The 22,215-nt window shown below is 46.0% G+C and overlaps 1 protein-coding gene across 1 annotated transcript in view; it reads right to left on the bottom strand.

The window, feature by feature from the left end:
• Positions 1–21,442, bottom strand: part of trappc8 (trafficking protein particle complex subunit 8) — a 67,586-nt gene extending 46,144 nt beyond the window's left edge. Inside the window, exons 1-6 of the mRNA XM_079996511.1 lie at positions 21,116–21,442; positions 10,106–10,315; positions 7,674–7,757; positions 4,129–4,218; positions 2,864–3,038; positions 1,764–1,917 (exon numbers count right to left, since the gene is read on the bottom strand). Coding sequence (XP_079852637.1) covers positions 1,764–1,917; positions 2,864–3,038; positions 4,129–4,218; positions 7,674–7,757; positions 10,106–10,315; positions 21,116–21,272 — 870 coding nt within the window. The 5' untranslated portion in view covers positions 21,273–21,442. The remainder of the gene's footprint in view (positions 1–1,763; positions 1,918–2,863; positions 3,039–4,128; positions 4,219–7,673; positions 7,758–10,105; positions 10,316–21,115) is intronic.
• Positions 21,443–22,215: the final 773 nt, after the last annotated feature.

Raw genomic sequence — 22,215 nt, 5'->3', positions numbered from 1 at the left:
TGACAGTAAGTCCACGTTCCCTCGTCCCCAACGTACAGAGAAGTCCGCCCCGGTCGAGTCGCATCGCTCTGCGGGGACCGGCCCACGGTCCGCGGGTATAAAAAAAAAAACCCCAGCCAATTAAAATAAAAAAACAATTAAAAAAAAAAAGTATTTTGACTAAACAAATTTACTTCATTTATCGGAATTTTCCGACGTTAACTGAATGAAACAAAAATTCCCCAGTGAAAGTCGGGACAAACTTTTAAATGACACTTCCTAAATCGAATACGAGTGAAGACTAGCGCCTCAAATTTCATTAGAAACAGATGTTGGTGGACTGACAGGGTGATATCAATCAAAGTTTAAGGAGGAAACTCAATGGAACCCGGAAGTGAAGCTGAAACCCCACTGGCTTACGTCACTTCAGGGTCACTTCAGTGTTCCTACTGGCGGTGCCAACGCGACCAGGAAAAACAGCCCTTGAAGGTGTTTAGCTCTGGGGGGGAATTCCCCAGATCCTAGTTCCCCTCTGGGAGTCCCCACAACTGTTTGGTCCGAAAAGCGTCCAATATCTAACCGTACACAATATACAATATTTGCATGGCAATTGATCGTGAATCTGCATTCTTTTCTGCCGCCCCACAGTTTCACACCGCTGCAATGAAAAAACCTGAAGTCTGCGCCTTTGACGGGAATTTTTTGGGGGAGTCTCACGCATATGTTTAGTGAGGGCAGAAGAGTGAAAAGATTCTGCTTCGTTGAGGGCAATCACAAGGCGGATGGCAGGAGGGGCCACCGTAGTGTAGCGTTACCCCCTGAGCCTCAGGAGGAGAGACATCAGCGTCGCAAAAGCGCTTCATGCCACCATTTCAACCAATATGAAAGGTCACACAAAGCGGAGGCAAGAAAAAAAATGAACAAAAAAAAAAAACAACCAGGGGGCAGAATACCAAGTGTCCACAGGAAACTACAGCGTCAGCAACTCTTTTCCAATGAAAGTAGCGAGCACTAGCTCCAAAAGTCGCCAGGTGATGTCATGATGTGATGGTGGTGCTCATTTTCATATTAATGACGTCATCGCGCATTCGTTTGCAGAAAGCTTAGCGGTGGGGTCGACAGGCAACCTTAAGCCACATAAAAAAGGTAGATAGAGAAACATCCAGCCAAATAATCACAAGCCCATCGACAGGGACATGGTATATTTGAAGAACAATTTAAACTCTACAAAGGTAGGGAGAGGACCAAACAAACCATTACATATTTAGAAGAAGATCCTGTATTTGTCACACGACACACACACACACACACACACACACACACACACACACACACACACACACACACACACACACACACACACACACACACACACACACACACACACACACACACACACACACACTTCAGAGAAAATTGCATTCTATACTGTGTATGTATGTATTTTAATATCTAAAATGAGGTGCGGTTTCTGTTTACAATAGTGTCAGGAAATGGTGATCAGTGGTTGGTAGTTGGACAAGCGCAGCTCAGCTGGTTCAGCTCTCTGGCCACGCCCACGCCCAGAGAGGATGACTCCGGGCAGCGTGATACATGGGGATGAATTACGATATAATATATTTTTATCTATTTCTCCCCCTTTTCCCTGATGGTCTGAATAAGTCACCGCATCTGTTGCTTGTCACTTTTTAGAAATAGAGTCGCTAAGAGGGTCAGAAAAGTCACTTAACCGAGCAACAAAGTCGCCACGATGGGACCCGTATGTCCGCTCGGGGTGTGCCTACCTGGCTGTGGACGTTGTTCTTGTGCAGGTACTGACTCCAGGGGTCGGGGATCTGCTCGTCGGCTCCGGCGGCGGCCGTGCGGGAGTTGACCTTGAGCAGGTAGCATCCCTGCGAGCCGTAGCGCTGCTTCATGTCCTCGTACACAGCGTCCGCCCTGCGAGACGGGGGGGGGGCAAGCCCTCGAGGTCAAATGCAAATGACAGCTGGGGCGGAATCAACCGGAGCACGCTGACATGTCCACAATGACAATTGCCGTTTGGCGCTCCGACGCCAAGTCGACGCTACCCGCAGTTGCAAGTTTTTTTTGTCTTTGTTTTTTGTATAATTTACTGTTAAATGTTCTAATTTCTTCAGAATTGTCTAGTTATTATTATAATTAATGAATGTTTTTGTTTGCCCGTCAATACGCGGTTTTTAATTCTATATCTGCTGACTTTGATTTAGATAGCTATTTTATTACAGTGTAAGGTTTGTGTGCATCGTTTCATTTTTTTTTGTGATAGTCAAGGTTAGTGCTTGATTGAGTGATTTTCTAGCGGCTTTCCTCAAAATGGGCGACGCAAAAGGCAAAAATCTCCAAAGAATTTTTCTGGTCTGATCATTATGCTTTATGTGTATATTGCCATATTTTCTTGTGTACAGTAAACTATTAAAATCCATCTTTATATATTAAGATTTTCTAAACATAAAGAACCATGGGCTCAAAGATAGAAAAAATAATTGATTCTACTTGGGCTCCAGTAATACATCTATAAAATAAACTTCCGATTCAACAGACAGTAAGCACCAAATAAAACCAGCACTGAATGCAATGTGCACCGGTGGTGACGTAGGCTCTGTCCCCTCAAGGAAGGGTTATAGTCAATAGTCAGTGCAATTTTGCAAAATTGCAAGCTTGCAAATATCGCAGAGATTAGAATTTGCATTATTTATTGTTATTGCAAAATCGCAATTCCTGGAAGAGAAAGGAGTTAAATAACAGGAGGACTAGACCATACATAGATAAACCATAATCACTATACAGTGGCGAGTCGTAAAGGTATGTAATAAATACTGTCGTCATTCTATTTTTTTCCCCCCACATTTATGACAAAATATACCTGTGTTCGTCACCCTGGCTCATGTCGTGCAGCAGGACGTAGTACTTGAGCGTGTTGGGGATGAACCACTTGGGGTTGGTGTAGTCGCCGCTGTGCTGGATCCTGTGCTGCTCCTGGGACAGCTTGAGGAACTGCTCCACGGGGACGGTCTCGCCCGACGACACCACGAGCAGGCCTGCGGGCCGGCGTCAAGGAACGAGCCACACCAAAAACAGAGACAACACGTCGCGCAGAGGGAGGGAAGAGAGAGCGATAGAAGAGATAGAAAGGGCACGGAGAAGAAGACGGAAGAAAAAGTGGCTGGAAGAAAGTTTGAAAATAGAACTTGCAATAATGCTGCATTTTGTAATGACAATGTCATGCCAAATGAGATTACCTTTACTATATAATAACACCTGTATTTTGCAATAACTTGCCAACATGGTTAAATATGTAATAACACCCCATTCTGTAATAACTTATAAAAAGGTTATTATATTTATCACGCCAATCCCCTACATTTTTTAATAACTTATAAACATATTAATTTGATTATGCCAAACCCCTACATTTTGTAATAACTTGCCAAAATATAATTACATTTATTATGTAATAACACCCGCATTTTGTAATAACTTTACAAAATATAATTAGCTTTATGTATTAACACCCGCATTTGTAATAAATTGCTTAACTTAATGACATTTATTATGTAATAACACTACCATTTTGTAATAACTTGCTTAATTTAATAATTTATTATGTAATAACACCCTTTTTATGCAATAACACCCGCATTTTGTAATAACTTGCTGAATTTAATCACATTAATTATGAAATAACTTGCTTTTTGTAATAACTTGCTGAATTTAAACACATTAATTATGAAATAACTTGCATTTTGTAATAACTTGCTTAATTTAATTACATTTGTTATGTAATAGCTCCCATATTTTGTAATAACTTGCTTAATTTCATTACATTTATTATGAAATAACACTCGCATTTTGTAATAACTTGCCAAAATATAATTGGCCTTTATTAGGTCACATTGGCATTTTGTAATAAATCGTCACCTTTCGTCATAAAAATCTCGAGGGCAGTAGGTAATAGGTTTTGTAATAACCTTTGACATGATGCGGCGGTGTGAAACCTGCTCATGTACTGAAGTGACTCGGTACAATGGAGGACAGATACACGCGAATAGAGGAGCAGCAAGAGCCCGACAGTGGCGACCGGTGAGGGGTCAGCGATAACAACGCATTTCTTTGTCGCCGGAAGGATACAGGCGAGGTAGTGGTTGAGGAACTCGTGGTCGGACGCCGCCATTGTCTGCAGGAAGCTCTCCCTGTAGGCCTCGAACCAGGGCGTGGTGGCTGCGGACGGACAAGGCGGCAAAATGAGGGCGGGGAAAGAGGAAGAGTGAGAGAGAACGAGAGGGAGAATGAGAGAAAGAGCCAGAGAGCGAGAGAGAGAGAGAGCGAGAGAGAGACAGGTGGACGGAGCAGCTTGAGTGGTCAGTCGGGGACGTGACCAGCGCCTGCAAAGTCCCGCGACCCCCAGCAGTGAACGTCCGACAGAGAAAGTGACATTTTGGAAGTGGTGGGCGTTTTTGATTAGGTCAAAATATATAGGAAGGGGTAGAAAAAATAAATACCACAAGTAATCATCCTTGATAGAGTGACGGAGCTGACGGAGAGAAACAGACTGAAATGGGTGTGTCCTGACTTGGACACACACCACGAGCCCCCAGGTGACCATTCGGACGGGAGTCCCATTCAGCCGTTACAAAGTCACATGGAAGACAGTATCGAGAGCGATCACCTGAACACAATATCATGAATTATGGTTTTAAGTCGAGCAGGTTCCCAAGCACCAGCACATGGCTCTCAATATTTAATTTGAATATTTTTATTTATTCATTTATTTTCATTTCTGAATGTGTTACTTATTGGCTATTTGCTTTTTGTTGGCCTACTGGTTAGAGGTGGTTACATATTTCAGAAGCTCTCAAAAGCAAATATTTCCAGATTGTAGCGACAGACGCCAATAATCAACAATGCTTGCATAGTACTAACTAACTAACTAATTTGGACAGAACACACAGCAAAACGGCGACAAACATGGCGATTCGGAGAAGGATGAACTCACATGGAAGAATCGTGATGATAATGAGCTGCAGCAACCAAACACAATGACACCCTGTTATGAACCATGGTTTTAAGTCGAGCGGGTTCCAAAGCACCACTTCATGGCTCTGAATATTAAGTATTGACTTTTAATATTCTTTATTTTAAGATTAGTTTTTTTATTCACTTTTTATCGGCCTATTGACTAGAAGTGGTTTAATTTTGAAGAAGCTCACAAATTAAAATATATCTAGATCGTAATGACAAACGGTGATAATCAATAACGCTCGATTAGCATTAACACTAGTGTGTGCTCGCTTGGACAGAACACGCACCAAAACGGCACAAAAGCAACGATTCGGAGCAGGATTCTGGCTATGAACCAGGGCTGCAGGAACCAAATTCAAATACAATTTGAATTTAAAAAAAAAAATAATAATAATAATCACTATTGGAATGCTGAAATTTCCATTGGATTGCGATTTTTTTTTTTCATAAATAAATAATTGATTATTAGTGTTTGACTAGCGTATGCGATGAATTCCCATGTGATGAGCCATTCAGTTCAATATAAGTTCATCCAGTTTGTTGCGCAGTGAACACACATCAGAGAGAAATAATCCGGTAGCGGTGTCTGCCCAGTCCGTGTCCACAGAGACGCACGAGCGCAATGTCCTCTCCTGCAGAGGTTCCCAACCACCGGGTCCCGGACCGTGCTGGGCCGCGGGGCATTTGCCACCGGGCCATGAGAACGCGGGCGGGATTCCCCCCCCGGAGCGATCTGTGATCCGCTCCGTAGTGGAGCAGCGAAACGGAGTAAATTAAACACATCTCGAGTTTTTATTTGCTTTGTTTGGAGAAAAGATCGCTCGGATAAATTTAAATATTTAAAATAATAAAGAATACAAATTTGAATTTGTTTCCCAGGGAATATACGCAGCCCTATTATGAACTCACATGGTAGAGTATTGAGCGGGAGCATCTCCACAAGGGCTTTGAAATCAGGGTTGTGACGACATTGACAAATCATCACCATCATCGGGGCCTGACAAGCCACCACCATACACACAAGGACGAGGTGACACACACACACACACACACACACACACACACACACACACACACACACACACACACACACACACACACACACACACACACACACACACACACACACACACACACACACACACACACACACACACACACCAGCCATTAAGGAGCGAACCCTATTAAACCTTGCGGTCACTTCCAATCCAGAGTTATGAGCCCATGTTCAGGGGTTGGCATATGACGGCCGAAGTGCACGCACGCACGCACGCACGCACGCACGCACACGCACACACACACAAACACACACACACACACACACACATTAAGCTTCTAGGTTTCTGTAAGTGGGCCCAGAAGGGACAATGACATCCTGTCATGAATAAGGATGTAGAGTAGGTCGTTGCTTTAAGTCGAGTAGGTTTGCCAAGCAGCACTAGACAACACAGCATGTGTTATCTAGCTCTATGAGGCATAGTTGGATTTTAGCTCTAATAGTCTCCAATTATAATATTAGGAGATCCCATCTCCAAAGACAAAGGGCAATAACTGATAATGCTTCACAAGCTCTAACCAACACTTTGTAAGCTTGGGAAAATAGCATGTTTCACTTCCAAGGAAAAACGAACAGCAGACGAAAAACAGTAAAGCTGAGTGCTTTGTCATAGAACATGAGATTAAAACGGCTTCAAGGCAAGACGCTGTGCTCTTTCTGTAATTTGCTTTTCTAATTGAAAAAGAAAATAAACCAAATTTTCTCTTTTCCCCCGCACAGCACATGGGGGAACGACAAGATTCACTCCTCGCTATGAGGCACCTCTTGGTATGAGGATGGAGAAGAGCGGTGGGCGCGCGCACGCGCACACACACACACACACACACACACACACACACACACACACACACACACACACACACACACACACACACACACACACACACACCTAATCTAAGGCTGGAAAGTGTGTGAGGAAAAAAGCATGTGGGAGGAAAGGTCGGCTACTAAAACTTTGAGCTACGGAGACATAAGCGTAGATTTAGGTAATTGGGGGGGGGGGCACCTTCAACATTAGAAGTTGGATCATTTGGACCCTCATTGGATACACACATAGACATTGATATAAATAACCACAAATAAATCGTGTTTTTTCCCTTTTCCATTTGAATGCATACCAATAACAGCCCAATACACATTGCCCCAATGCTTATTAGGGCTATATCTGTTTCGTAATTTATAATATTAATAATAATATAAATAATAATAATAATAATTAAACAAAGGGTCCAAATGAATGATCTAACTACTAAATATAACTGAAAATGTCAATATTATGAACAGCCGGTAACCAAAACCTAGTGGCCGGTACTCCGTCTGACTAAATTGGTAGTTGGTGCATCCCTAGTGCGACGACCCTCCTCCCCCACTGGACACTGATGCAAAAGCTACGCCTATGTACGGACAGGTAGAAGGAGAGGAGGGGGAAAACCATCACCACGGAAAAAGGTTGCAGGTAGGGGCAAGGAAAAAAAATAATAATAATAATAAAAAAAAGCACGCTGGCACGACGGCGTGAAGCGCTAGGGGAGGTCACCGGGGGGTCACCAGGACCCCCCGTCTGTCCGCCCGTCACCCACCCGGAGGGTTAGAGTACCTGTGTGGTGCTTGGAGCTGCCGACTTGCGAGAGAGTCTCTTTCCAGGCACCGTACCAGGGAACGCTCGCTTTTAGAGAGCGATCTGGCAGGCGGTAGGGGGCGAGAGAGACAGAGATGCAGAGAGAGAGAGAGGAGAGAGAGAGAGAGAGAGAGAGAGAGAGAGAGAGAGAGCGAGAGAGAGGAGGGAGATTGAGAGAGAGAGAGGGAGAGAGACAGATACAGAGAGAGGGAGGGAGAGAGCACCATGGGGCTTGTTAGCATTAGTGACAGTCCAAAACAATACTATTCTAATGAGGCATTAAGCAACTACATAGCGCATGGGTACCGTGTATATATGTGTGTGTGTGTGTGTGTGTGTGTGTGTGTGTGGGGGGGTTGGTGTCATTTCACCCACCATCAGCACAAGTCAAGCGCAATAATTAGCTTTTCTCACAGCCAAGTCAGGGCTCAACAATGACAAAATAACAAAAACTTTTATTTCATATTTATTTTACCTATTTTTTTTATTTTTACTAGATGCTGTGCAATGAATGTGACATCATGAAGTGTCGAGCCAGCGAATGAATTGAAAAAAGATATATACTAATTACAAATCTGGTGGTTTTGAATCTGCATAGGATTCAGTTTCCGAAACAATTCCACACAGAGCCAATCGTTCAGGTCGTTGAGGCCCTTTCCGGACGTCATTTCTTCTCTTTGCTTCACCTTTCTTATAATTATTTGAATCTTGTTTGTTGTGTATTATTTTTATTATTTTTCTTTTATTATTTATTTTATATGTACTTCTTTTTTTTCTTTTTCAGAACATGTTTATATTTTAGCAGGAGACTGGCGTTTTAATATGCGCTTAGCAGGAAGTAAGTCCTATGTGTTGAGCCCTGCGAGTGTTTGAATTGGCTTGAGCGAGCAGCAGCAGAAGACAAAAGCAGCTCTCATCCACGAATGATTCATCCCGATATGACTTTTTCCACGGTCTTTTGTCGCACTTTTGTCGTCCCCGAGTCGTCGTGTGTTTGGGATTAGTTACTAGTGGATTGCGCGGTGTTAGCGTCCCGTCGTCCAAACGCTGTTAAAGAGCTTCTCTCTAGAACGAGCTGGGAGGGACACTGGATGGACTGATGGGGACGCGGGGGTCAAAGGGGAGCGGCACTGAGGTGAGGGGGGCACCACAGAGTAGTGGAATAGGATTCACATACCAACAGTGTGTCCACACAACAACAACAACAACAACAACAAAACTAGTCTATTCTTCAGGTCTACGTTGAATTGGTTTGACCGCGGGGGTCGAGGCGTGGGGCTCTGGTTTGGGCGGGGGGGGGGGGGGGGAGAGAAGTGGCTCTTACCCCGATGTGCGTTCGTTCCGGGGAGGGTGGTCATAAAACAAGACATGAGAGAGGAGAAGCGTCACAAAAAAAACCCCCAAAAAACTGAAAAAAAAACGTAACGGTTGCGTTCGTTGTGTGCTGCCCTCGGATGCGCACTCCAGGTTTTTGTGCGTGACGTTCAAAGGTTGATCAACGGGTTGTAAGGCTGTGCACAGACGAGGAGCCACGATGACAAAATAAACAATAATACCCCGGCTCCTACTTTCCCCACCGACGCTTATTATCCATAAACTCAACACTGATTGTTACTCTAGGAACCAATTGATGGAAGAGGTTCTCTGGCATTCTCAAGCCTGCTATTTCCCTGCGCTCCCTGGTGCCTGGCCTCGCTCTTCCTGAGGTTTTCATTTTTAATCACACAGTTCTTCTGCCAGAGAGAGAGTTAAAAAAAAAAAAAAAATTATTATTAATAACTGCTGCTGCCATTTTTCCTGACACGGTTAACATTAAAAAATGGCTTTCCCTCCCCCGTTGAATCATTCTTCGATTTGGCCAGAAAAAAATAATAATAATAATTATCTTCCTGACCTAGATCACAATGTGATGGTTTGGCCTTTAGCACCAATTTAGCTCCCTTCCAGCTGCTTGCAGTTCAATTTAAAAGGCCAGTTACGTTAAAAGTATTACTCCTGAAGTGAAAAACAAAATGAACTAATGATAGCTTGGCTACCTTTCAGTCGGAGAAGCCTGTGGAAAACAAACTTAATAGACTTGTATTTTCCTTCCGGACGAAATGTCAAAAGGCAACTGAAGGTCATTTGGGCTAAACTTATTACTCCGTTGCACAAGTTAATTTATTATTCATGTATTAAATGGCATCTCCGCAAGTGTAGTTGCTGCAAGGCTCAAATTTTAGCTTTGAAGTAATCATTGTCAGGAAACGCTGGGTTACTGGCACTGCTGACTAGAAACTATTAGATATAAATATAAAATAAACATTTTGAAGTGGTGCCCTGGACATCTCTGAACAGCTACCACGCTCCTCACATTCCGCCGCCCCGGGCGCGGCAGAGGTGGTGCGGGCACCGCCCAATGGAGAGCTCACCGTTGAAGTTGAGGTCGTACTCCCCCGCCGTGATGACGTTGGCCGCGCCCCCTTCTGGCGGCTGGCAGGACGACACCACCTCGCTGAGCAGCCGGCGCTGGGCGGGGCTCAGGGCGCCCGAGGCCGGCGTGGGCCGCGTGCACACGTTGTTGATGCTGATGCGCAGGTTCTTCACCGGCTGCACTTGGTTGTTGGGGTCCCGTATGTGTCCTGCGGGGAGGACGGACAGAGGAGACGCTTTACACGTCCTTCATGAAAGGTCCCTGCCCTCAGGCAGAAAATCAAAGCATAGAGTGCACCAGAGTATGAGTAAAATATGCTACGAGTTAAGTAGAGAAGAGTAGAAGAAGAGGTAGAGTAGAGGGTGGTTGAGTATAATAGAGGAAAAGTAGAGGGAGGCAGTATGGTTGGTAGTACAGAGGGAGGTTGAGTAAAGGTAGAGTAGAAGTAGAGAAGAGAGATGTGGAGTAGAGGTAGAGTAGAGGGACATAGTTGTCGTACATAGAGGGAGGTAGAGAAAAGCAGAAGTAGAGGTAGAGTAGAGGGAGGTAGAGTATAATAGAGGTTGCATAGAGGGAGGTAGTATGGTAGGCAGTATAGAGGGAGGTTGAGTAAAGGTGGAGTAGAGGTAGAATAGGGTACAAGTAGAGAAGAGGGACGTGGAATAGAGGTAGAGTAAAGGGAGGAGGAGTAGAGTAAGTGCAGACTTTGTCCCTCTCGTCTGGAGGAACAAGGGACATCACTTCCTTTAGGAGTAAATCTGTTATTTCCCACGACGGGGATTTGATCTCATTCTGTGGTGTCATGGTGGATTTCCTCATTATATAGTCATCGTGAAAAGGTTCAGTTTGTCAAAATGTTGCCTAATAACTTATTAAGGCAGTAGCGTCTCATTTTGACCTCATTGCGTTTCAGTCTTTTCATGGGCTACGTTGAAAAGCTAAAAATGGCGCCGTGATAAAAAATGACTTGAAGCCTGAAAATTTCTTACCGTATTTTTTTATTTAGAGTGATTTTCAAAAATATTTTTTTAACAGAGATGCTTACCCTGGTCAAGTCACAGATAGTTAAACGTGCGACCCCCTGCGTCTTTTCTGATCGGCTTATTTTTTGCTCCACACACTTTGCGCGTAGGAAACGTCGCGCGCTTGACCCGGGAATCGTGACGGAAGCCGAAAAAGTTCGATGGAAGTCAGATGGTCGAGATCAAAAGCCTCAGCAGCGAATCTATGGGTCCTGGGGGGTTAAAAAGTTACGGGGACGCTAATGGTGGAACTGTAGCTATTTTTCACAATGTTATTTCCACCGTGATGGGCCCATTTGTACTGACCAGTGGAATACAAATCTACAAGGTCTCATACACCTGCTTTGCCAACTCGTTATTCACATTATATATTCATGTCCCCCACCCATTTGAACCGTATGCTATGGACAATTTGAACCAATCAGATCACTGACCGCAGACCTGGTTCTGCTGCATTCTGTCCAATGGGTGTTCAACACCAACATATGCTTGCTGATCAAACGCAACGTGGCTGGCGTGGGGTCACGGGGCTGCATTGACGTCTACTCCTAGGTGCCTCGGTTTGAGATATTTGACGGCTTTCATTTGGAAACTATATGGGCCTACTATACCATAAGGTCAAGTGAAGGGTGAAGGGTGAAGAACTACACCCTTGGACATAGAAGCCTAGGATAGATATTATCGTATATATTTTGTTATTACCCTGAGAAATTCCATCACTCCATAACGGGGCCTCGTTCAGAGGTATGGCGTGGCACCAAATAATTTCTGAAAGTGATTATTTGGCCCGCGCAGCATGACAAACTGCATTTGCATCCATTGAAATGCCAACTCCATTTGAGAGCGTTTTAATGCCATCCCAGGGTACTCCCTGCAAAATGCTGATTTCATTATGGAAAAGTTCAAGCTGACAAGCTCTTAAGCTACAATGGTATTAGGCAGAGGTGACGCAGGCACCCCTGCCAAGTCCAAGTGAGTAACATGGATCAAAGTTATTTTGACTACTTTTCACACTTCAAAAAGGCTTTAAACCTTAAAACGTTTCACCGATTACTCATCATTAAGGAGGCAATAACGTCATCATCAGATTGGTGAATATATTGACCAATTAAGTCAATAAATTCTATAGTCTTAGTACCCAAGTCTCTATCAACATCCATGCTTGCTGGAAAAGTCAAATATTCCGCAACATCATTGTACAAAGACAAAACAATCATACATTTCTTGTTTAGGATTTTGACCACAGGTGTTGTCAGCTATCCAAATAGAAATCTCCTTGTAGGAGCAGCTGCCACTTTCACTTTGGCCGACAAGAGGCCTCCAACCATGCTACGTTAAGGGGTGATTGCTAACATATGACTTAACCCGCTTGCATTTTCGATTTGGAGGAAGCTTTGAGGGGAAAAGCAGGAAGTCTAAATTGGCTGGAGTTGCCAACCCTACTCTTTGTTTAGAGTTGCACACACACACACACACACACACACACACACACACACACACACACACACACACACACACACACACACACACACACACACACACACACACACACACACACACACACACACACACACACACGAGAATTATGAGGTGTTCAGGGTGTACATAAGCTATGTATTAAACCTAAATCTATAATTGGACCGGTCAACTCTGCAAAGCGATGATCATTGAGCCGGATCGTCAAGAGTGCAATGGATTTGGAATTTATTTCCACAAAAAAAGCGCAAACGTCGCAGTGCTGCATCCAAGATCGGCCTTTGCGTTATTATGGATTGGTCAGCATGCACATCAGAATCACTTTCCTTGAGCTTTATCAAAATGTTTCGAGAAGAGATCGGGAGGGTGTGGGGAATTTTGGTTGATTGCAGAGGGTGTGTATCACAACAATTTTTTGTTTGTCGCTAAAAATTTTAAACAAGAGGAGGCAGCGTGTGAAGGAGTGCTCAGTCAGCGGCGTGTTGTCATGATGTCCTTCCACTGAATTGACTTCACCATTCTATTGAATTAAGACTTCACAAAAAGCCTGCTTGTTGAGCATTTGACCATGCGGTGCAAATTCCTTATCGACAACACTAGGCTTCAGCAGATTGACAGACTTATCGTCAATCAGCGATCCACTTCATTGATCACCGAAGGACATTAATGACAGATGTTTTTTGGGTTGTTTTTTTTTTTTGTTTTTTTTTGTTTTTTTAAATTGGACCGGAAAAATTCTGTCAAGCAGAGATCAAATCGTTGTGACCGATTTGCTATTTGGCAAATCAGCGGCAGAACTGCTTAACGGTAATATTTATGGCAATATTTTACGTTATCTGCAAATAAAGATTGAAGATGTATATTTATGACAGATTTATGACAGAGATTATGCACAATAGTTACTAAACTGACACAATAGCTAATTAATAACTAATTAACTAAACTGATTCCTAAAACATAATGCAGTAAGTAAGCAAAATAAAACAAGAGTAAAAAGGTGATATACTGAGTAGTAATACTAAATAGAAATAAAAGGAATAGGCTACTATGAATATAGATATGTGCAGTAAAGTGGCATGTGAATAAAGTGACGAAGTGTGTGTGGAGATATACGGTACAGTATACAACATCCATGGATCTGGATCAGCAATACAGTACCACCGAACAGCAATACAGTACAGTATGCAGTAACAGTATGCAACATACAGTACAGTAAGGCAGTGTGGTGCTATGTGTGTGTCTCATTGAAGGCCTCTGGTGAGTTCAGCATTGACAGTCCTTATGGTTTGTGGGAAGAAACTCCGTCTCAGTCTCTCTGTTCTCGCTGTGTGACTGTGGAGGAGCTTGCCCGACCACAGCAGCTGAAACAGTCTGTTGTTGGGGTGGTGAGGGTCCTTCATGATGCTGCGAGCTCTGCTGCTACACCTCCTGGTGTATAAGTCCTGCAGGGAGGGGAGGGTAGCACCAGTGGTACTGGTACGCACCACCTCGGCAGGGCCCGCCTGTCCTGAGCAGTACAGTTCCCAAACCAGGCAGTGATGTTGCCTGTCAGGATGCTTTCCAGTGCTCCACAGTAGAGGGACTTGAGCAGCCCTGTGAGCATATCCTCACAGAGACCCTGAATTTCTTCAGCTGCCTGAGGTGGTAAAGATGCTTCCTCGCCTTTCTCACCGGAGTGTCTGTGTGTATAGTCCATGATAAGTCCTCTGGGATGTGGACTTCCAGGTACTTGAAGCTGCACACCCTGTCAACACAAGTCCCATTAATCATCAACGGCGCATGTGTCCTTTGTTGTAATCCTCTCCTAAAGTCCACAATCAGCTCCTTAGTTTTTCTGACGTTCAAGAGGAGGCCGTTGTCCTGCCCCCAGAGTGGTAGGCCTTCTCGTCGTCGTTGTCAGTGATCGAGCCCACCACGACGGTGTCGTCAGCAAACCTGATGATGGCGTGATGGCGGCACAGATGTAATTCTTAATCAGCCTCTCGAAGCACTTTATGACCACCGAGGTGAAGGCCACCGGACGGTAGTCATTCAAGCAGGCTGGAGGGGCAATCGTCGGCACATGGATGATGGTGCACCTCTTAAAGCAGGACAGGACCACCAACTCAGCCAGCAGTGAGCACCGGGGCTCAATAGCACAGGTCTTGAGTACTAGCCCAGATATCAGAGCCCACCTGACGTCATTCTCAGACACAGAGTGGGCGTTCGTCCCCAGCGGTGTACCTCCAGTTAGTCGCCAAGCTAGCGGTGTTGTTGCCAGCCTCAAACCGCGCACAAACGAGTTCAGTTCATTGGCTACGGAGGTGCCCACACTCGTGGCGGGGCGGGCTGCTCTTGTAGTTGTGTAATAGTCCGCAGCCCCTGCCACAAACGTCTGGTGTCACGTTGCTCCATCTGTAGCTCCACTGTTTCCCTGAATATCCGTTTAGCATCCTTCACCACCCTCCACAGTTTATAGGATGCCGCTTTGTAATTGTCCATATTTCCGGATACAAGACTTTCGTTGTAAGCGGCCATGTGAGCATTCAGAGCGGAATGGATTTATCAACCCTGGTTCGGAAATTATCAGAACTTTCACTGTGGGAAGGATGCTGTCCACTAACGTAGCTATGAAGCTCATGGCTACTTCCATGAACTCGCTGAAGTCACTGGAACTTGATTGGAACATGTCCTAGTCGATATCACTGAAGCGCAGCCTCTGCGCTTCAGTGATATCGACCACCACAGCTACATCGAGATGTTTGTTTTGAAATCCGCGCAACACATCATATGGGTCTGATAGTGCTGTGTCGGTGTCCGCTTGCGATAGAATATAAACGGCTGCGACGATGAATTGCAGAATTTAATTAATTAGCTGAATTCCCGGGGGAGGTAGAATGGATGGCATGAGATGGTCAGCTGTTCCAGTTCGGGTGAGCAGGAGCAAGAGAGAGTCGATGTTATTGGGGTTACACCATCTACTGTTGATTATGGGGCAGACGCCTCCGCCCTTGGATTTCCCCGAATCCCCCAACCTATCTGCGCAGAACACGGAGAAGGCCTGAGCTGGGTATGGCGTGGTCCGGCACCAGCGGGTTCAGCCATGTCTCCATCAGGCAGAGGACACAACAGTTTCTCGTATCCCGTTGGAATGTAGTGCTCGCTCGAAGGTCATCCATCTTGTTCTCCAGAGATTGGACATTGGGCAGAGGTGGACGGTAAGGTTGCCTCCTCATACTGATCCGAATTCGCTTCCTCGCTTACCGCGGTGCTTCCTCCATCGGGCCACCCGTGGAAGAGCAACTGCGTTGTTGTTGTTATTTTCCTTGTTGAGAGTGTTGGCGCGTATAATCTCCGGCCACTCTGGATCAGCAGATAAAATAGATTCAAGATTCAAGATTCAAGATTTTTATTTGTCACATACATATACATACTTCCATACATATATGCAGTGAAATGTAATGCAACGCACCCGGTTATAGCACACAATAAGTCCTAGGAAAAAGTACAAAAATAAAATAAAATAAAAAGTAGAAAATTCCTTTCTAATAGACCGACTAACTGACTCCTAAAACGTAATACAGTAAGTGGAATACTTATAGAATAAGATAAAAAATATATAGAATAAAATACAATAAAAAATAAATTGAAATAAAATGGAATAGGTTGAAGGAATATGCCTATGTATATACAGATATGTGCATTTAAAGTGGCATGTGAATTAAAGTGGCATGTGAATGTGAATAGTGTGAGGTAGTGTTTGGGATAAAACAGTATACAACAGTACGGCGCAGCAATACGGCATCACGGCATCAGCAGATATAATCCTTAATCAGCCTCTCGAAACACTTCATGACCACCGAGGTGAGGGCCACCGGACGGTAGTCATTCAGGCAGGTTGGAGAGGCGATCTTCGGGACAGGAACGACGGTGGACCTCTTGAAGCAGGACGGGACCACTGATTCAGCCAGGGAGATGTTGAATATTGTGGTGAACACCGGAGCTAGCTGGTTAGCACAGGTCTTCAGTACTCGTCCAGATATGCCATCTGGGCCCGCAGCTTTCCTGGTGTTCACCCGCATCAAAGCCCTCCTGACCTCGTGCACGGACACTGAGAGTGCGCGCTCGTCCCCAGCGGTGTAACTCCAATTAGCCGGCGAGCTAGCGGTGCTGCTGCCAGACTCGAACCGCGCATAAAAGGAGTTCAGTTGGTTGGCCAGGGAGGCGTCCACACTCGTGGCTGGGGAGGAGCTGCTCTTGTAGTTTGTTATTGTTCGCAGCCCCTCCCACAAGCGTCTTGTGTCCCCCCGCTCCATCTGCAGCTCCACGGTGTCTCTGTACGTCCGTTTGGCGTCCCTCACCGCCCTCCGCAGATTGTACGACGCCGCTTTGTAGTTGTCCATGTTGCCAGATACAAGTCCGTCGTTGTAAGCGGCCGTGCGTGCATTCAGAGCGCAGCGGATGGATTTATCAACCCATGGTTTCTGGTTTGGAAATATCCGAACTTTCACCGTGGGAACGATTTCATCCGCTAGCGTAGCCACAAAACTCACTACAACCTCCGTAAACTCGCTGACGTCACTTGAACTCGCTTGGAACATGTCCCAGTCTACGTCCGTCAGAGCGTCCTGAAGCGCAGCCTCTGATTGGTCCGTCCACCGCTTCACTTCCCTCGTCATCACCAGATCCCGCGCGATCAGAGGCCTGTAAACAGGAAGCAGCGAGATCGCGGCGTGATCTGATTTCCCGAAAGCAGGAAGCGACACGGGCTTGTATCCGTTCTTGTAAGGAGTGTAACAATGGTCCAGAGTTCTGTTTCCCCTGGTGGCACACGTGATGTGTTGGTGGAAATTCGGCAGAACTTTTTTAAGGTTGGCCCTGTTAAAGTCCCCAGTCACTACCACAGCCGCGTCGGGATGTCTGTTCTGAAATCCGCACAACACATCGTACAGAACCGACAGAGCTTCGTCGGTGTCCGCTTGCGGTGGGATATAAACGGCTGTAATGATGACCGTGCTGAATTCCCAGGGGGGAGATAAAATGGACGGCATAGTATGGTCAGCTGTTCCAGGTTCGGCGAGCAGGAGTGGGAGAGGAATTTGGTGTTGTTGGCGTTACACCAGCGGTTGTTTACCATTAGGCAGACGCCTCCACCTTTGGATTTCCCCGACTCTCCCGTTCTGTCGCCGCGGAACATGGAGAAGGCCTCGGCTGGACGTATGGCTTCATCCGGCACCAGTGGGGTCAGCCATGTTTCCGTCAGGCAGAGGACGCAACAGTTCCTCGTGTCTCGCTGGAATTGAATCCTCGCTCGAAGTTCATCCATCTTGTTCTCCAGGGACTGGACGTTAGCAAGAAGGATGCTTGGCAGAGGTGGACGGTAAGGTTGCGTCCTCATTCTGACCTGAATGCCGCCTCGTTTACCTCGGTGCTTCCTCCGTGGGCCGGCTCGTGGAACAGCGACTCCATTTTTGTTGTAGTTGTTGTTGCGAGTGTTCCCGCGTAGGATTTCCGCCGGCCACTCTGCTCCCACGGATAAAAAGTCCCAAAGTTGTTCGTTTAGGGAAATTTTTATATCCATGAGTGAATATCCCAAAGTTGTTCTGTCAGGGAATTTCTTGATAAACACAACTGCATCACGGACTTAGGAAATCACTGCCGATGAGTTTTTGACAGACATGGTGCAAAATGAAAAGAAATACTAAAATGTGCGTAATCGCCAAGGAGCACTCGCGCAGTCAACCACAAGGGGGGCACCAAGCAGCTAAGGTGGTCATGGTCCTATTGGGTATATCTGCTCTCCGTCAATGACAAATACAATGTGTGATCTGATCACACTCACGTGACATCACAGCTGCACATAGTGTACGGTCCCTCATGTCGAAAACAGCAGCAGAACGGCTTTATGACAATATCTTACATCAGTGTTTTAACGGTAAACAAACATGAATGCAGGAAGGAACGTGGTGTTTCTTCAGGAAAATACAATTAAGGCATTGGATGGATCATAGATTATTGCACATTTGCCCCTCTGCTACTGCGTCGCGACAACATAAGGTGAGAGTTGATGACCAAGCCAATCGGGTTTTACTAGATGTAGAAGACACAGGTAGCGTAAGTACAACTTAATTTGCCTTCACCTTCTGGTAAAAATAACTAATAAATAATCAATGTTTTTTTGTTTATGATACTTATTTAAAAATCGGGACACAACGACTGTAGAATGTGATTTTATGTGTTCTTCAAAACCTCATTTTGATGAGTATTGTCTGAATCAACTACGACCACAGTAATATAGTGTGAGATGACTTTTGACACATTATATTATGTTCAATGCGTTCAAAAAATATGCGGGAAAGGCAGTGGGTAGTCATTCCCACATTGGCCTCCTGTATGGAAAAGTTCCGTACGTAGCCTGTTCCCACTTAGATGACTGTTCCGGATACATTACGTCATGGTCACACGAGAGAGATATCCAATATCACGCGAGACTAGGCAACACAATCGGCAGCTCCCCGTCTTCCCACCCCTCCCGGATGGCCTCGGTTTCCTCCGCTGACTGAGAGGGGACAGGGCCCCCGTCCCCGGACACAATAACCCTAACCCAATGTTATCAAATCACTGATCATGTTCAACCTGTCCTACACTCTCTGCAACCGGAGAAGGAACGTTCTCCCCCTGTTCTACCTCTCCCTGTCCACTCGCTACCTCCAGCTCCAAGCTGCATTGCAGCCGGCGAGCCAGCGAGGCACCTGCGCCCAATGCCAGTGCACCGCACCCCTAACTCTAAAAGACCCATCTAGAGTTTTACTAGAGCCAAAAAATGAAAACCATAATGAACAGTTATTATATATGGACAAAATAATTCCATTGTTCGCGCAATACTATTCACTGGGGCAGTCGAGATCATGACATTTTAGTGACACATAACATGACACATAAAAATGGGCCGAAAATTCATTTTCTTCAACCTAACTGATGGAAACTCGTTTAATTCACAATGTATTTATCGCAACTTTGCCAACATTGGTTAAAAATTCCCATAAAATTTGCATGGAAACAAACGATAACGGAATGGGACGAGTTTTCAAAACGATCCAGTGTGCTCAAAAACATTGCCATCGGGCGATTGTATAATACTTGTGACAGCTCTCTGTGAAAGGTGGGGTAAACAATTTTCAAAGTTAAGCCGTAGTGATAAGATAATCCGGCGCCGTTGTTTGTTTGTCATGGGAACAAGTTAGGGGAACATTACTATTTTCTCCAAACCTTTTCTAACTACAGCAATGAGGTGGGACAGTTTCTCGGGGGAGGGGGCAGCAAAGTGGCCAATCACCCTGAAGACGACATATCACTACTGTATGTCGGCAGATAGGTGAGACCTCTTGCGCTCGGGGCTTGTTATCTTTCCAGGGATAAGACACCAAACCTTCTAGACTCTGGCCGGACAGCCTTAAATTGCAGCCATAGTTCCATCTGAACCATCGGCCGGCTTGGGTACGGCTGCTCCACTGCGTTGGCCTGCCAGCCATAGCATGATGTTGGCCACAAGTCACCAAAGATGACGAGCAGCCGCTGCTCGTGTGTCAGCCGCTCCTCTTGGATTACACACGACAACATACCAGCAGACACACACACACACACACACACACACACACACACACACCACAACTTGTGCAATATTGTGTAATAGCATAGTTATAAAATTGTAATAACACTGTACTAATGTAGACCTACTGGCCCATTGTTATCCATGCCTGTATGCATATTATTTACAGAATAACCTCCCTCTATTATTATTCTCTATATTTACAACCACGGCCAATACCAGAAACCAAACCAACATTAAGCCTGTGACATGTCTTTTTTTATCCTGGGCTGAGAAGCACATTTTAAATATTCTGTTGACCCCCCCCCCACTTTCTCTCGGTTTCTAGACGTTAAAGTTGTTTGTTTGTTTGTTTTGCGAATTGTTAGTACAACAACGCACCAGGAGCTGAGGGAGCCTCATCCCTCCTTCAGCATTCAAACCTCCTTGGGCCGAACGAGACAGCTTTCCGTCCGTCGTTCCGCTGGACGCTAGCGGGGGCAGAGAAACACCACTTCTCTCTCTGGGCCGCTCGAGTGCGAACTGTTTACCGTAGACATGTAGCTTTACTCTGTGTTGCAGTTTCAGTTACGTCTTCTTATGTTGTTTTCGGATATTGCCCAAAGTCTCCTATTATGTGGTGTCGTTTATTGGGCTAATGAATACTGTTTGTTTTTTAGGTTTAGCTTTACGTTGCCAGTTTGGTTTCCATTATTATTATTCCGATCCTCTACGGTTTTGATGTGAGCCTATGTATTTACCTATCGATCTCTCTCTCTCTCAATAAGGCCCAGTGTTAAGCTCCACCTCCCCCGCCTGGCTGTCACTGAACAGCGGCTTAGGGAACCTGTCCACGAGCCGAGCTAGCATGCTAACGTTGACGGGGCGCAAGCGAGCTAGCTCGTTTGACAGCGAGATCCGGCGCCGGCCGAAGCGCACTCACCCTCGGACGTGAGTCTGCAGAAGGGCCGGAGCAGCTCGGCGAACCCCAGGTTGTTCCCGCGGGCGACTTTCTCCGCGTCCTCGCTGCACAGGACGGCCACCATGGGGACGAACGAGTCCTGGACGAACTCCTGCACGGACTGGACGCACCGGGCCATGGCGGACGCCGGGGCCACTCGAACGGGTGGGACGCGGAGGGGGTGGGGGGTAAGCGATCCCTCGGGCTCCGTGGGGCTTGTGGGCTCGATGGGCCGTCCGCTCCGCCCGAGTTGAAGACGACTCCCCGCCCTGTCAGCGGAGAACGGCCGTGTCGGGTCCCGCCGCAGCTTCCTGCTGCCGATCCGTCCTGCTTCCGGTGTGGGGGGCGGCCCGGCGGTCACGTGACGCCACGCCGCTCAAACGAGGCGTTCCGACGGCCTCGGAACTCGGATTTCGGTAAATCCGGAGTCGGCGGTCCCCGCGACGCACGCACGCACACACACACGCACACGCACACGCACACTCCCGTGCTTTCTGTAAAATATTCACGCCTGCAGTACTTTTCGGTTTTTTTTTTTTTTTTTGTTGTACCGCGAACAAAAAAGAATATATATTTGCTGACGCGGTGTCAAATCTACAGAGGATTTTTCACGTTTTTGTTGTTGTTTTGTTGTTGTTGTTGTTTTTTTTTCAACAACAATGAAAGCCCGTGCGAGGTGAACTTGGTCCACCGTGTGCCGGTGCTTGTCGCTGTTGCCGTGGCGCCCGGTCTGCTAGCCCGGTCTGGAACCGCCCCCGAAACCCCCGAAACCCCCGACCGGGAAATTCCCAACACACGGGCCGCTGCTTTGCGCCCATTGGGAGGTCAGAGTTTTCCGAGTTCCGACGTCGACGGAATGCAGCGTACGAGGCCCCCGGTGCCCGCTTGGAGTGACCACGGCAACGAGGAGACGACGTCACCGAGTTTATTTGACATCTTTTTCCTTCTTTTATTTCTTCAATATTTATTCAAGGAAACTCACCTTCCACGAGTTTATCATTGATCACCACTGAAGCTACATAGAACAAAACACCCCAAAACCTTCTGATTCCTAGTTTTCTTGTTGTTTTCCTTTTATTTTT

Source organism: Zeus faber, assembly GCF_960531495.2.
Source record: "Zeus faber genome assembly, chromosome: 1".
NCBI classification, from domain to species: Eukaryota; Metazoa; Chordata; class Actinopteri; order Zeiformes; family Zeidae; genus Zeus; species Zeus faber.
Note: the sequence above shows the minus strand (reverse complement) of the source record. Positions and strands in the feature narration are given on the sequence as shown.